This window comes from Parasteatoda tepidariorum, chromosome 11 (genome assembly GCF_982258835.1).
Source record: "Parasteatoda tepidariorum strain Cologne lab strain chromosome 11, Ptep-v5.0, whole genome shotgun sequence".
NCBI lineage: Eukaryota > Metazoa > Arthropoda > Arachnida > Araneae > Theridiidae > Parasteatoda > Parasteatoda tepidariorum.
Window position 1 is genome coordinate 87,752,732 of NC_141765.1, and position 16,803 is coordinate 87,769,534.

Genomic DNA, 16,803 nt, shown 5'->3' on the forward strand with positions numbered 1-16,803 from the left:
ACCAAATCTTCTTTTTTCATCCCCCTTATGTTAAACATAATTGTTCTATTTATTTCTATTCCCAAAATAATTATAATTTCTTTAAATCTCCAACAACTCTCTACTTTCTAATACAATTATTCTCCTCTTTCAGAATATCACTTAAAATCAATACTTCTCATAATTCAATTCTTAAAATGTTTTTCATAAACAGAATATGATAAATCTCATACCTTGATTTATGCTCTGTTTCTCGTATGAGAGCGTGCTGTGATATTATGTATAATTTTTCCTCCTTTTCCCTTCTTCACTCAGATACTTCCCAAAATCACAATTGGCCAAATAAATGGTAACCAGTTAACAACACAAATATTTATTAACAAAGAAAAAAAATGAAGTTTGAAGAAAATTAATATAACCAATCCACCTAAACAATTCGCTTCCGCTCTCCATCAGAGCGTTCCCTCCTCTGTCTTTTTACAACATCTACCTTGATGACAGCGCCATCACAACATGGAGGCATGACAACATCTTTTGAATTGACGAAGCAGTATGATTCCTCCCATTCGGAATGTTGTCTTTTGCTTGATCCACACATTTTAGTAGGAACAAAGGAAGTATTTAAAAATAATAAAGAAGTAAATACTGTATACGAAAAATATGAACACAAAAACCATAAACAGAAAAAGAAGTAGAAAAACGAATGAACATTATTTCAATGAGATTTTCCCGACACGAGTTTCGGAAAAATGCCTTTATAGTACGGCAACCATAGAAATCGACTGATTTATTTTAATTCAAGTGTGAGAAATTAGTGTGGTGAAGACTAGGCGCGAGTGGAAAATAGGTCAGCTATATTTTGCTTTGTGCTTATATCTGTGGGGATGGAGGTCGTTATCCTGGCGATTTCTATTTTGGTTGTGTTTATCATCAATATTAAAAAAGCAAAAAAAAAAAAATTGCTTAGCATTTTATGGGAAAACTGAAATATTTTATCGTGGGGCACAAGCAGCGGGTGCCCCTAGACTGATCGACAGGCGCCATGGTGCCCGCAGGCATAGGGTTGGGGTCCCCTGCTTTAGATGGTATTCTCAGGTTAATTTTTGTTTCGGTAGGTAGAAAGAGATTTGATAAAGTTGATTCTGTTTCTAATGTAAGATCTAGTGATATGGTTCCTGCGAGTACTTGCAAAGCTTCGGTTGAGATTGTTCTCTGTTCCTTTGTTATAGCCTATAGAATTACCCTTTCAATTTTCTTGATACTGATTAACGTCTTACCCTGTTGATTATACCATATTTCCGTTCCGTATGAGATTACTCTAAACATACTGTTTTGATAGATAAATTTCTTGATTTCCAGCTCGATACTCCTGTCTGTTCCAGAAATTCTTTTTAATTTAACTTGAATTTCTATAATTTTAGCATTAACATTGTTGAGATGAGGTAGCCAAGATAGCTCAGTGTTAAGGTTGAATCCCTAATTGTCAATCGTGTGTTGAATCCTTTTATTTTGGCCATCCATTTTATTTGTTGGTTTTCTTGAGTATTTGTTCTTGGGATATATAATTACTGATGTTTTTTGTATACTGAATGTGAGATTTTGTTCTTTCGCCCAAACAAGATATTTTGTGAGTATGGAAAAAGCAAATGGTCCGAGATGGTTTAATATTGTACCAGTGATCAAAATAAAAAAGTCATCTGCGTTATTGATTCTTGTGGATGTCTTTGGCTATTTAAAATTGTATGGTAGAGAACCATTTATCCGTTATCCAGATAACTGGGAAACCAGAAAACCGGGGGAAATTTTGCTCGATTTTCCCACCATTTTAAACTAGAACAATTATTTAAAAAAATAAAAGGAGAATTTTTTATTAATTTAAGCATATGATTATTTTATGAAGTAGATTGTAGGTTTCGTTTTCTGATTCCACTACGTTTGAGCTTTTTTTTTCTTTTAACGATAAATTTCGTACTCAATAAATTAGTTCTTTTTATTCATAAATTTTATTGATAGATTTTTTTTCTTTTTTTAAAAATTCCGTTGATCTTATTGATCTTGCCTTGTTCCGGGTTTTAATACTTGTGTTAGCGCCTTTTTTAACTATCGTTTCGGTTCGATAATTTTCAAGTGTTGTTTTTATATAGATTAATAAGTTTTCCTTTTATTTTATCGTCCCCCCCCCCCGTATAATTAGGTATGAAATATATTTCCTTTTTTAATCATTGGTTTTGTTAATATTAGTTAATTTAGGAATTTTAATTATTTTAAAAAAATAAATATGAGAATTTTGTATTTTTTAAACTTGTTTTTCTTGTCTATACTTGCACATTTTTTTGTTCTTTTAAATGTTATTTTTCTACCATTTTTTTTCTCTTTAAATTTAGGAGAGCTTTTCTTTTTTCTCTTATTTTAAAATATGTTACACTTTTTCCTTGTAATTTGAGTTCAATGAAACATCGATTAATGACACTTTTTGGTCGATCCAGAAAACCGGGAAATTCAGACATCCGGGATAGCGATGGTCTCGAGCATCCCGGATAATTGGTTCAGTACTGTATTTGCAGTTAGTAACCACAGGATTGGGTTCTGTGGTACCCTGTGTTGGTAATTGTGTGGTACCCCCAGATAGAGCTTTTGTCTGATACTTGGACATCATAAGTAATAAATGATAGACCTAAGAATAATCGTAATAAATGAATAAATAGACTTAAACCTGTTTAAAAAAATTGGCTTAATTAGAAATTATTGTGATAATTTAATTGATATAAATCAACCTTCAGATTAACATTTATTTTCTCACATTATTAAATTCTTTTGTAAGTTTGAATGTAAAATAGTAGAATTAAAGTGTTGTAAGCATTTAAGTAAAATTTTAAATATTTCATATAATGTTAACAAATTTGTTCGTTGAAAATTTTTGCAACTCATTTTTCATTCTTTTTTCTCTTAATTTATAATCTGTTCACTCTTTTAAATATTTTTCAATTTACTATGATATTTGTTTCCAGGAATGTTGTTTCTACATGGGCATCTGGAACAGGTTATATAACTTTATTTTTACTTACATATTTAGAAATCATTTTTATTATAATATTAAAAGTTTCTTGAAATAAAAGAAAATTTTATTTCTTAAATTCATTTGTAATTTGTTTAAATTGAACTGTGAGCAGAAATAATGTATTGCTTTTCGTAATTTTTAATCAACTGTGAATTTCATCGTCTAAGTTTTATGACTCAGAATGGTAGAAAAAAGCCCCTGGAATAGAGTAAGCTAATGAATCATTCCATTTCAATATTAATATATGAAAGCATCCTCTCAAAATTAAAAAAGTGATTCTTCTTTACATGCTATACTTCAAGAAATTCTGAAAATTATCACTAATTACTAACAGTTATGAATAATGACTTCCTGTAGGAACAATAAGAAGTTCAAAAAATTAAACCTTTTCTGTCTGTATTAGACTTCATTTTAACAATTTTTTATAAATAATTTTAAAATAACTGCTTATCTTATATATAAGTTGATATTTTTTTAATATTATTTTACTCTGCTTTTATGATGACAAAAAATTGCATGGGATAATTATTTTCACTTAAACAATTATCTTAATTGTTAGTTATTTAATTAGAAATTGCCAGAATTTTAAAGAAATTATTTTTTTTTCTAGAAGCCCAAACATTTAATATTTTTAAGATTTAATATAGCAAAAAAAAAAAATTGCTATTCCTTATCAAAAAATGTTCTTAAAATGTTAAATGTTTTAACCATTATAGCAAAAAGTTAAATTATTGTTGTAGAAATTATGCAAATATTATAACAATACTAAATTATATTGTTCATAAGTGTGATTTAAAAATTTATTTCAAATAAATATATATGATTATTAATTTTTCTTATGTATGTGCATTATTTAAAAAAAATATTATAAATATATTGTTATACTATATTTCAAACATAAAAACATTATTAAAATTTGACTTTATCTGTAAATTATGTAGATAAATATTTCATACTTCAAAAAAATATGTTAAAAAAAGCACTAACATTAAAGTTATAAATGTGCAGTATGCAAAAAAAAAATGACATCCTGAATAACGTTTGATCTTGTAATGGAACTTTCAAGTACCAGGACTTAATCTTCATGGTTCACAGGGATATGCTAATTAATTAGTGCTGACCATAATTTAAATTATGAAATCAGACACAAAAATGCCCTTTTTCTGAACAAACATACGTTTTTTTCAACAGATTATGATACCTGAACCTTAAAATATGGGGGAAGCCACAATCGGAAAAATATGGTTATTAGTTTGGTCAAAAGTTTGAACACCTTAATGCTAACTTTTGCGTATTTTGCTATAAGAATATTTTAAGTGAATTCAGAAAATTTTGAACACAATTATAAAATTTATTTATCCAAAGATTTTCTAAGCAATAAATAAACTTTAATATTTTTTTATTTTTTTAATTTATAGTCAAAAAATATTTTTGAATTTTATGGTATACAAATTTTTACATCATTTTAAAGAGTGTAATTCAAGATGGCAAAATACAAGATTTGAACAAATAACAGGGATGAGATTCTTTCGCGGATTTCCGCTTTTTCTCAGATTTTTCCATTTTCCCCGCTAATTTCCACTGAAATTTTTTTTCTCCACAAGTTAAAATATTTTATGAGGAATTTAATTTTCCGCGGAGCGAAATTATTGAAGTCCTCATTCCTCCCTCTGAAGTTTCTCTAAAAATTATTTCCTTGGGATAAAACTGGTTGACCTTTATACAGGGATGAGATTTTTTTCGCTTTTGTCTCTCGAATTTCAGCCTTTTTATCAAAAACTCAGATTCTCTAAAAGTTTCGTTTTTTTTATTTATTTATTTATAAATATCCCGTTTTTTTTTTAAAAAAATTCAGTCGTTGAAGTCAAATTATTATATTTATTTACGATTTTCAAAGAAAAACAGAAAATTCAAACTACGCCCTAGCTGCTAATCCTTCCACATGTTTACTTATATTAGCTATTTTCTCCAATTTCACACACAGAAAATAAGATTTTCCGTATTTTTATCCGTCAGCTGGATAGCTCGTATTTTCGTAATTTAGACGTCGCTGCTTCTTGTATTCCGGAGAGAAAGCGAACAAAAAAAGCGGAAAAAAATGGAGGTGGATTTGTGGTGAAAATATTTATTTGCTCATTCAATTAATCTTGTAAATTTTTATTTATTGTGTAAACAAAAAACAATTTCAACAAGCCTTTTAGAAATCCCAAGTCCAGACTCTGCAAATATCTCGATTTTTATTCACGCAATTTTAATATCAATCATCGATTTTCGTATTTACCTGATTTAAAAGTTGCACATTGCAATTCTTAGTTACGCTTTTTAAATATCGTACATTATGACTCGTATTTACGAGATTAAAAATCTAATATCGTGTTTTGTATTTTTGCATTTTTAAAATTGCGATTTTATTATCAAACATCGATTTTCGTATTTACCTGATTTAAAAGTTGAACGTTGCGATTCTTATTCAGGCCATTTAAATATTGTACATTGCGATTCTTATTTACGAGATTTAAAAAACCAATATAGCGATTTGTATTTACGAGCTTTTAAAACCCTATGTAGCTACGCGAGCTTAAAATCCAATGTCGTGATTCGTTTTTACAGTTGTAATATCGCGCGATTTTAAAATTATGCATCTTGATCTAAAAATTACGTATCATGATTTGTATTTTCGCATTGTTTAAATTCGATGTAGAGTTTCATATTCACGTGATTTAAAAGCCTCATATCGGGATTTATAATCACATGGATAACAAGTTTAAACAAAAATTTGACAAAAAAAGTGTGATTTTTTTATATATATATATATATTCTTGGATTTCCTCTTTTTTACTTTCTGACTACTCTCATCCCTGAAATAAGCCCTGGGAAATTAAATTTTAAAAAAGTCAAATGTCTGAAACTCGATTTCTTAGAAACTATTGAGAAGTGGACTTAATATTTTTATAATATTCTAAATTTCTATGGTACCCACCTAAACATTATTAATAATTGACGAAATTTTCTAGTTCTGAATATTTAAGATTTTTTAATTCTGTAAAAAAAAGTGTTGGAATGAGTTATGAATGCCTGATTTGATATTACTTTGATACACTATAAGTACAAAATAATTTCTTTTTTTTTTAATTTTAAAGTATATTTGAAATTTATATCGAAGATTTATTTTCATGTTAAGTGAAAGAAATATTGAATCAGTTTTTATATGGAATAGTTTAAAATTTAAAAATGTAGAGAATCTTAAGTTATTGATTTTTTTATTTATTTCTTCTAGCTTAAATAATTCAATGCAGAGAACTGCCTTCAGCATAGCAGTAACCTTTTAAAACAATTGTGATCTCAGCAAACTTTTAATTAAATCTTTAAAAAAAAAAATTTAAGCTAAAAGAAATTATCATGTTCCAGTGAATTTTATTAACTTTGTTTTAACTGTATTAATCTATATTATAAAAGTATTGAATTCAAGGATATGCATTTATTTAGTTCTGCATTACAAAAACAGGATTTAAATTTTATAATTGATATAAAAATAATTTTTTACCATTGCAATAAATCTCAATGATGCATTTGAATCTTCTTTTTTTGGCAGTTATTGCTTCTGTTGTATGCAAGGTTTTTTAAATCTCTAAATTTTTAATATATTATAATTAATACAATGTGCGAGTCTCGACTCTCACTGTGCGAACTCTGGCGTTTGAATAATCACTTTTTGACACGTTCATTTCATGCGAGTGTAGAAAATCTGGTTTTAAGGTCTATCTCTTTTTCAGCAGTTAATCTCATATTGCCGCAGATTTCAGAATTTTTAAAATTCTGCTTTTTTCTTCAAAGAGTCAAATTATTCATATTGTATATGGTGATGAGAAGAAAGAAATTATTAGAAAACAGCATTTTTTCTCAACAACCCATTTTCTTTTCTCCCTTTAAATTTTACAAATCGATTTTGTGTTTAAAAATTATAGTTTAATTTATATTTTTTTATTTAATTTAATAGAAATGTGCATAAAAAAGTTAGCATTAAAAAACTACTTAATTGTTTGAAAGTGAAACTATTTAACAATTATGTTTCTAAAAATTTCCAAATAATTTCTCATTCTAGAAATTATGTGCCTGCACAATCAGAATGTTTAGTTCAATAGTTTTTTTCAATTAGGTGTTAATTTCATGCAAATGGACCTCCAATTTATTAAACTTCAACCCTTTTAAAAGAGTCCTTTAGACAGACATTTTCCTGGTAAAAAATAACATGTTACTGGGTTATCATCATCCTCATGCTTTCGTAAAAAATATTTAATTTTGTAAAAAAACATCTATTTATGTGTAAAACATCTAGTTGTGTGTAAAACATCTAATTTTGTATAAAACATCTAATTGTGTATAAGCATCTAACGTCATTGATAGCCTGCATAAGGAGAAAGGAAGGTTGTCATTTATCGATAATAAATAAGCATTTATTCTTAACAACTTGTTAATGTTTCTGTGTTTTCTTTTTTAACTAAAATAAATTATACTACTTGAATTCCTGACTTGTTAAATCTTATAACTAAATTAAAAATGTAGTATTTGGGCACGCATGAGGCATAAGAAAGGCAAGAAACTAAGTCTTAATTTAAATATTATAATATACATTTTTAACATACAATTTTAAATATTAAAATATGCAATTTAAATATTATAATATTCAATTTAAATATTATAATATTCAATTTAAATATTATAATATACAATTTAAATATTATAATATACAATTTAAATATTATAATATTCATATTCAAGTTTATTTTAATATATTTTTTAACTTCTTATGCCATATTACCTCACTGTCCCAAAAGAAGGAGAAAAAAATATTTTCTCTTAGGGTTGAAATGTAACACAAATAACTTCATATGTCAATTTATTTATTTATTAGTTCTGAATTCTTTAAGTTTATGAGTGGTACATTAAATTTAATTTTATAAATTATTACTACTTCAATCCATTTTTATTTCTTTTAATTTATTCAAGAATTCTATAAGATGAAATTAATTTTTTCATTGTTAATGAATTAATTATTATCAAAAAATTTTAGGTATTAAAAGAAACGCTATAATTTTAGAAGAAATTTCAAAAAATAAAAAATGCATTCTGGGGAAATATTATACTTGTAGAATTTTCTTAACCCCTGCATGTATAGGCATCTTGAAGTTTTCTCATTAACTTATTTTATTATCTTATTGTTTTAAGGTGGTGCTGGTGTAATTGGTGCTTTATCATATGCAAGTTTAAAAGCATTTTTTGATACTAGGCCAACTCTTCAAATCATGCTTGTAATGCCTGTGATTACTGCTCTAACGTGAGTGTATAGTAGTCTCTTCTTCTTATTTTTTTTTTTTTTTTGTAATTGTAATATTTTTAGAAGGTATGTTTATTCTTAAAGTTTTTTTTTTAAATTAATGCCTATAAACTAATTCAACATCTGCAAAAAGTATCTCATGCTGAAGTGATTTATAAATATTATTTGATTATTGAACAGTTTTAAGTAATTTTTACTATATATATATTATCTATTGAACTGCTACGTGGTTTAAATGAAGCTTGGTATGAATTAAGGTTGAGGAAATACAAAGAGTAATTCTAAACATACACAATTGAGCATATCATAACTATCAAATAGTGACACTCATGGCAATTGAAAGGTATGAAACAGTGGTTACAGAGTGGGATAAAATGTGTAAATTTAGGGATTGCCCTCTCTTAGTAATTTTCAATGCTATATAGGCCTCAACAACTCATACAACAATGCAGTTTTCATGTACTGAATGGTTGCTTGAGGGAGCTATTAGTTACAGTTGTCCTCCCTTGAGGCTCAGGGTTAAAGTTTGAAAATCTAGCAAGTCAATCCAATTTCACTTTCCAAAACAATTTGAACAAAATAAACTTTTAAGTTGTGGCAGGCTATCATTCATTAATTTTAAATCACAGCAAACATACATCCCTAAAAAGGGAAGGACGTTCACCACATCCTAATCAACATCACAAATGCAAAAGCTGTGGTTTTGTGGCTGTGACAGCATTTTATTGCATTGAGGAAATCTTGTTCTTTATCATTTACTCTACCGTGATATTTTCCCGTGGCTCATGTGAAATGAATAACTACCATCAAAAAATTTTGCACTATGTTTCAAAATTCATTTATCACAGATTTGTGAAGGAATTGTTACAACAAGAGTGCGTTATAGAGGGATTTTTCAAATTTGCTATTTGAAATTTAAAGGACAAAATAAGATAGTTTTAAAAGAATTGAGATTTTGAAAATCGGTATAACAGTAACTGTTGAAAATGCAATCTACCTGAATTTATGGTTGAATCAACACTAAACGAGTTCGTAAGAAAGTGATTTCTCAAATATGCGATTTGAAATTTGCCAGAGAAATTAATATGTTAAAAGAGCGAGATTTTGAAAACCATGTCATGTGGAAATTATTAGTTGTAACTGCTGAAAATGCAACAAAAAATGCGGCTTTATGATTAAATCATTGCTAATCAAGTGCGTCAAACCATGGTTATTCAAATGGGGAATTTGAAATTAGTTGTAAGTTATAGGGTTACACTAAAACTTCGAGATTCAGAAAACCATCTGAAAATCCATGTTAATAACTGTCAAGGAAGTGATTGTCTAAAATACCTGGATTTATAGCATAATCATAGCTAATTGAGTGGATCAAAAAATGATTATTCAAATACACAGTTTGAAACTTATGGTATGCTAAGTCACTTTGTAACATCAAGATTTCTAAAATTAACTGAATAATTCTTGGATTGGATGCAGAGTTATTTAAGCACAGTGATGAAGAAGCAACGAGATTACCTGATAGCAGTTTCAACAATCATTTATTTTGAATAAAGTATGTAGATGAATATTTACAAGTGACTGTAAGGGAAAAAATACAAATGCATGCTGAAGCACAGAATTCCCTTTGAAACTTACAACTTCTCAGAAATTAAACAAGCTAGCACACCTCAGCTTGATGAAGCAAACAATAATATGAGCACCAGCAATGATATCACGACATCCAACATATATATTATAATATGATTGCGTTATGAACCAATTTAGAATAACTGGGCATTCTACGTATCATTAAAATGATACAGTACCAAGTTTAGTTGTATACATCTTTTTCCTTAATTAGTTATACATAAGATATTTTACTCCTCTATAAAGATGACATAACCATGAACTTTAATTTTACGTTATGGTGAGTTATGAAAAAGCATTATACAAAGGTAGATCCCTTTAATTAGTCAAACTATGTCCAACAATCAGGTCCCCTCAGATGGATCTGCCTAAAATCTTCCAGAAAATTAATTTAATTAGGTACTTTACATAAACTTGAAAATTTCTGATGAGATTCTTTTACTAACTGCTTAATAAAAAATATCTTATTTATTTAATGTATTTTATATGTTTATGAATTTAATATCTATTATATTATCCAAAACTAAATTTCTCATAAAAATGAAATTTAACAACAATATGCATAGTCCTATGGTTCTCTACTGAGGAACTTGAAAAATTTATAGCTGCTGGTTATCACAAAACAATTTAATTTTATGTGATAATGAACTCGAAGTTTTGCCTTCATCTAATATCTTCATTTTATAATCCAAATTAGTTCTTTTGCAGCTTCAGCCATTACTATGTATTCAGCCTCCATTGTAGACAAGGTCATCCATTTCTGCTCTGTTGATCTCCAAGAAATTGGCACCTGATTAATAAAAATTATCATTACACTCATTGAGACACTGTCATATCTATTTGTAGCAGAATCAGCATCCGAAACAATTCAAATTTAAAGAACTAATTTTATTTAAATTTAACTTATAATCTCTGGTGTCATTTAAATAGCTTAAAAATTTAAGTAAAATGTTCTAATGCTTAGCACCAGGATTTTCCTGAAATTGGGATAACATATTAACTGCATAACTCTAATCTGGTCTAGTTCTATGTACAATGAATTCCAAACATCCCAGTGATATTTCTATGTGGAAATCTTAATATCTCATCTTTATCTACACGATTATTTGGGCAATACAATTTTGTTAGAACTTCACCTTAGGTTTTGGTGAAAATAGGAAAAATTAAACTTAGAAAATTTTACACAAATTTGATCAATATATAACTTATGATGCATAAAATTACCATTTTCATTCTCCTAAAATTCAATACCTAACAACATGTGAATTTTGCCTAAAATGTTATTGTCAAAATCATTATTTATCTCGGCTACAATCAAATCCAATTGAAAATTGCAAAGTCATCAACATATAAAATCAATAGCACACTAAATTTAAAGATCTATGCACAATGGACAATTACAGCATTTCTTAATTTTTTTTATTTTCAATCCTGACTTATTAGAAGTTCTCTCCTGAAACCGAAAATCTGATTGTTTTTTTTTCCCCGCCAAATGCTTATTTATTTAGGTATTAAACATTTCAATTACCCAAAAAGGCCTCCATAAGTGATGCAATAAAAAACAATCTCTGATTGGTTATGATGTCACATGTGGTGAACATAAGTGTGCGCCACCTCCATCCGCTAGGCTATTAGTTTTGATATCACTTGTATCGTATGAACATCCTTTGTAAATTATTACTAAAAAATTTTTTAATTAAATTTATGGTTTTGATTTGTAAAATGAAAGAAAGATTTTGAAACTTCAAACTGTTAATTTATCAATTAAATATCTGAATAAATGATTATTCAGCTCTTCACAGCAAATCAACATTTTCGGCTGAAATCAGTGGTGTTAAAGTTCATAGAAAATATTATTTTATTTCACTTATTTTTAAGTTATGATAATACTCCATTACAGTCTAATTATTTAATTAAAATCAGTCATAGATTGGATAGATATTATACATTTAGATATAGGATGAATATTAAGGTGATCGGATGAATATACATTTAGATATAGGATGGACAAACCAGGCAGGGCCTTCCACAGGGCTCAGTTTTAAGTCGTGTCCTCTTTAATGTTATGGTAAATGACCTTTAGAGCTTCATTAGAAATGCTGTTCCAGAGACTGAATCATTGTTGTATGCCGATGACCGTGTTATTTGGTCTACTGGCTCTGATATCTCTCTGCTTTCGAAAACACTTTATTGGCTTTAGAGGCTCTGGCAACCTGGTCTCTGGACAACGAATTCAAGGTTAACTCAGAAAAGACAAATTTTGAACTTTTTACCCTTAGTACCTAAAAGTTTAATGTTAACTTGGTATACAAAAATAGTACTCTGGGTCGGACCAATTGTGCTACCTACTTGGACATAACTCTTGATACCAGACTAACCTGGATTAAATACATAAATCAAGTGGCAGATAGCGTAACAAATCGCCTTAGTCTTTTGAAACGTCTCGCTGGAACAAAGTGGGTAGAACCAGTATTTGACTATGGTTCAGAAATCCTTGTTACTGCCTCGGACAGTGCATTATCAAAACTCGATTTGGTTCAAAATAAAGCACTAAGACTCATCATTGGTTCTGTGATTTCAACCCCTATTCCTGCCATGCAGCTGCAGACAGAAATTTATAATTTATCTGACAGATGAACTTATGCTGCCCTTTCTCTTGGTGAAAGATTGTTGAGAAAGGAATACTTTTGGCCGTACTACATTCTTCCTCAAACTAGACTTAAATCTCAACATTCTTTTCTTTTTAAGTACCAGATACTTGCAGAGATCTTTAAGGTCTCCAACTCTAAACTTTGCATCTACAGGCCGCCTGTTTTACAAGCCTTCTGAGATATGCCACTGCTAGATTTGACTTGGTACAGCCTGTCCGGAAATCAGACTTCCACCAGACTGAGTTGTATCCTATTGCTCTGGCCACTATACCCTTGCCAGGAATGACTGCAGGTTTTTACTGATGGATCCGCCACATTTTCAACTGGTAGAGCTGGAGCAGGTGTTTACTCCAAATATTTCAGCCTTAGAGAACCTCTTGACACTTGGGCAGATAATTTTGATGGAGAAATGTTTGCAATCCTTATATCTATTACAGCTATTGGTGAACCGGCTGAACAAAGCATTGTTATCTTTGTCGATTCTCAGGCTGCGATTCAGACCCTTTCTGAATCTAATTTATACCCCTCTGAACTTGAATTTGAGTGTAAACAATGCATCGACTCTCTTTTTTGTTCTGGAAGAGAGGTAGTCCTCCTGTGGATCCCTGGCCATTATGGCATCTATGGAAATGAATGGGCTGACATGTTGGCTAGAGAGGCTTCATTGCATCCACCTTCTCTTCTAGTTCCTCTTAGAAATGCAAGGTGGCTTCTTAAGAGCAAATTCAGACACAGAACAATATCTGCTCTTAAGGACTTAGCTGATGGAAAATCCTGGGCTAGCCTTCTTGATGGCCAGCAGCGCTCTCATCTGTCCCTCCTTCCCAGGGCCGAGGGAGTGGCTTGTCTTAGGATAATTACTGGACATGACTACTTGAAGGCCCATCTATTTGAAATTAACCTGGTCAATTCACCTCTTTGTATTCTCTGTAACACTTCGCATATGACTGGGGAGCATCTATTTGATTACCCCTCTCTTCTTGACATTCGTTCCTGTGACGACTTTTGTGCCCTCTCCCCTTCTGGAGCTACTTCACAATTGTATTGGACTGCAAGACGCCTTATGTCTGAGAAGACGATGGCGGACGTAATTTAAAAAAAATATGTATAGGATGAATGATTTTATTATTCGGTATTGCGTCAAAACAAATCAGTATTTTCATAGATCTAGTCTATTAAAAAATATCAATCTATTATCATTACAATCTATGTGTTAATATTCAAGAATTGAAATATTGTACTTTAATTTCGCTTCTTTTTTTTTTTAAACTCAAGTTGAAGGCTTTTCTTATTAAGTAAATATTTAATAATGCAGTTTATGTCTTCTTTTTTTTACTATGTATTATATATTTAAATACACATTAACGCTTATATTTATGAGTCTTTGAGTACCATAATTTCGCGGAGATAGGCCACGGCGTTATTGATTTAAAACTTGAAAATTTAGTAGGAAGGCGTATCTAACGGGGCGGCCTGTACAGTATTACTTTTTTTTTCTTCAAAAAATTTTGCTTTTCAGAAACCGCACTGGAAATTTCATCTTCATTTTTTCCACCTGTTATTGTACTTTTTATTTATTTTTTCATGCTTAATGTCACTCCAAGGAATGGTCAGCGCACCTGGAATTTTCCCTTCCCTAATCCTTTCTTGGAATCATTTTCTGGAGACCACTATTCACAAGAGAACGAAGTCTCTCTTTCCCTTCTGCCATATGGACAGCTGTTGAGTGTAGGAAATGGGCATGGAGTGGAGAAGCATAAATCAGAAAGGAATGAATGAAGAAAATCAGGGTGGGGCCAGTGATAACATAACTAACTGTAAAACAAACGCTCCCCCACCCCTGTTCTTTCCAGGAAATATGACTCTTCCACTTGTCATGGATGCCTCTCTCCACTCCCCTTTTTTCTTCAGCTGGTTGTTAAAAACATGTGAATGTTTAGTAAATAAAGCATGCTGATGAGCTTGGAATGACCTTCAATAATCTTACAATTAGAATGTTCAAAAAGAATTTCAAACTTTCCACTGAGGGTCAGTGCAGAGGGAAAAAAAGCAAAGTGTGTGAGAATTTTAGACAGGGATAAAAGAAAGACCGTCCTAGGCGGAGTCAGTTGAAAAAAGAAACCTGATTTGAGAAGTGAAAATAGAGGGAGGAATTGCTAAAAATAGAAACTTGTTTTAAATGCTTGGGAGAGAGCTTTTTATTGTTTTTTTTTTCATTGCTCATATTTCTGTCTGGTTTCGATCATCTTCCTCAGCTTATTATTATTAAGTTTTTTATCATTTTATCTTCAGTTCTGATGCGTTTTTGATGCGTTTTTATTAATATTTTTGATTCATTTATTCTATTTTCGTTTTGTTTTAACATAACTTGTATTTAAGTTATCCATTTTAAATGCCTCCCATGAAGAGGGAAAATTATACCGCTGCGTTTAAGCTGTCAGCAATTAAAAGAGAAAAAGGAACTGTGATAAATGGCTTAAAAAAAGCGGAAATCATCCCGGGACAAACGAAACCGAAAGTGACGGAGATTAACCCGAAATAAGCAATTAAATAGTAAACCTAATTTGCTCTGATACAGAGAGTTCTGATTTTGAGGAATTTTTAAGTGCAGTGATATCTAAATAAATTATTCTTAAGTTTTTCTTTGAAAAAAATTTGTTTGGATTTATCGTTTATTTCTAAAACAGGATTTTGGATTGCTAATTTAAAAGTAAAATTGTTTTATTTTTAAAAAATTTTATACTTATTTTAATGGTTTATGATATATTAATCATTTTATTTGTATTTTACTGGTTACTTCACTTTAAAATTAGAAAATGCTTGATTTTACTTAGAAAATTATTAAAATCTATTTTATATACTAGGATTGTTTCTTTTTTTTTTAATATTTAATATCCTTTAATTTATTTTTATTTAACTATTTAAATTATATGCAAATGCATATTTAGAGCATGTGTTAAGTCTAATCAATACCTGCGTTAAGTTCAAAATTCTTTAATTGTTAAGAATTCGGCGCGGCGTGTTCGATGAAAAGCTTTTTTTTGTCAGTCGATTTTTGAGGGAGCGGCGTATGTACCAGGGCGGCGTTTCTCCGTGAAATTACGATAATTTTTATTTATAAATTTTAATTCCTGTTTTTGCAATATCGTATTTACAAAGTATGATTATTGGTAATTTCTCTCCTTATTTTTGCAAACCTTTCGTTAGTGCTTGCAATGAAGAATTCTAAAATAGTAAAATTAATACATTATACATTTTAATTATAAATAAATGTGATTAAAATAGTTGAAAAAATCTTAGGTTAAGCAATTGGTATCGCTGAAAACGAATCAGCATTTACAAGAATCTAGTCCATTGAAATCTAACTCTCATCAATATAATCTACTTACACTTAACATTTCTCTTAATGTTATTTAATTTATCCATATAATTTCAGCGAATATCATTATGATAGACTTTTTTGTTTCACTAAAGCTTTGGGATAGTAATAAAAATAAACTTATATGAAATGAAAAAAAATTCTAATGCACATTCTTTATTAGAATAATTAAAAAATAGACAGTAATGTTAAGATTTTTTCTGAATATTTTTATTCTTTGAGTAAATAGGATTTTTGCTATGGTGAAAAATTATTTTTTATATGCATTTATAAAATGTAATTCCTGTTTCTGTAATGTAGAACTAAATAATTGTATATGCTTGATTTCAAAAACGCTTATATCATAGATTAATGCAATTAATATAAGGCTAATAAAATCTATTGTAATATGTAAATTTTTTTTCTTTTATCTTTAATTTTTTTTTTGAAAGAATGAATTTAAAGTTTTGCTAGAATCACAAGTTTTTTAAAAGGCTACTGCTATGCTGTAGACAATTCCCTACTTTGACCTCACGCTAGAATACATTAATAAAAAATATCAATAACTTAAGCTATCCTACATTTTGAAATCTAAATCTATTCTTTACAAAGAAATTGATTCAACATTTCTTTCACTTCACATGAAAATAAATCTTCAAAATGAATTTGAAATATACTTTAAAATTGAGATTAATATGGTTAAAAAATGAAAAACAAAATTATTTTGTATTTATAACGCATCATCTTAATAAGTAATAACAGGCATACAAAACTCATTCTAACACCTTTTTTACTG

The 16,803-nt window shown here is 29.2% G+C and overlaps 1 protein-coding gene across 2 annotated transcripts in view; it reads left to right on the top strand.

Annotated features, from left to right (window-relative positions):
• Cln3 (CLN3 lysosomal/endosomal transmembrane protein, battenin) overlaps positions 1-16,803 on the top strand; it is a 76,920-nt gene that overhangs the window by 35,069 nt on the left and 25,048 nt on the right. For both annotated transcript variants that reach the window (XM_016054981.3, XM_016054982.3), the window contains 2 exons: positions 2,988-3,019; positions 8,264-8,372. In XM_016054981.3, coding sequence (XP_015910467.1) covers positions 2,988-3,019; positions 8,264-8,372 — 141 coding nt within the window. The remainder of the gene's footprint in view (positions 1-2,987; positions 3,020-8,263; positions 8,373-16,803) is intronic.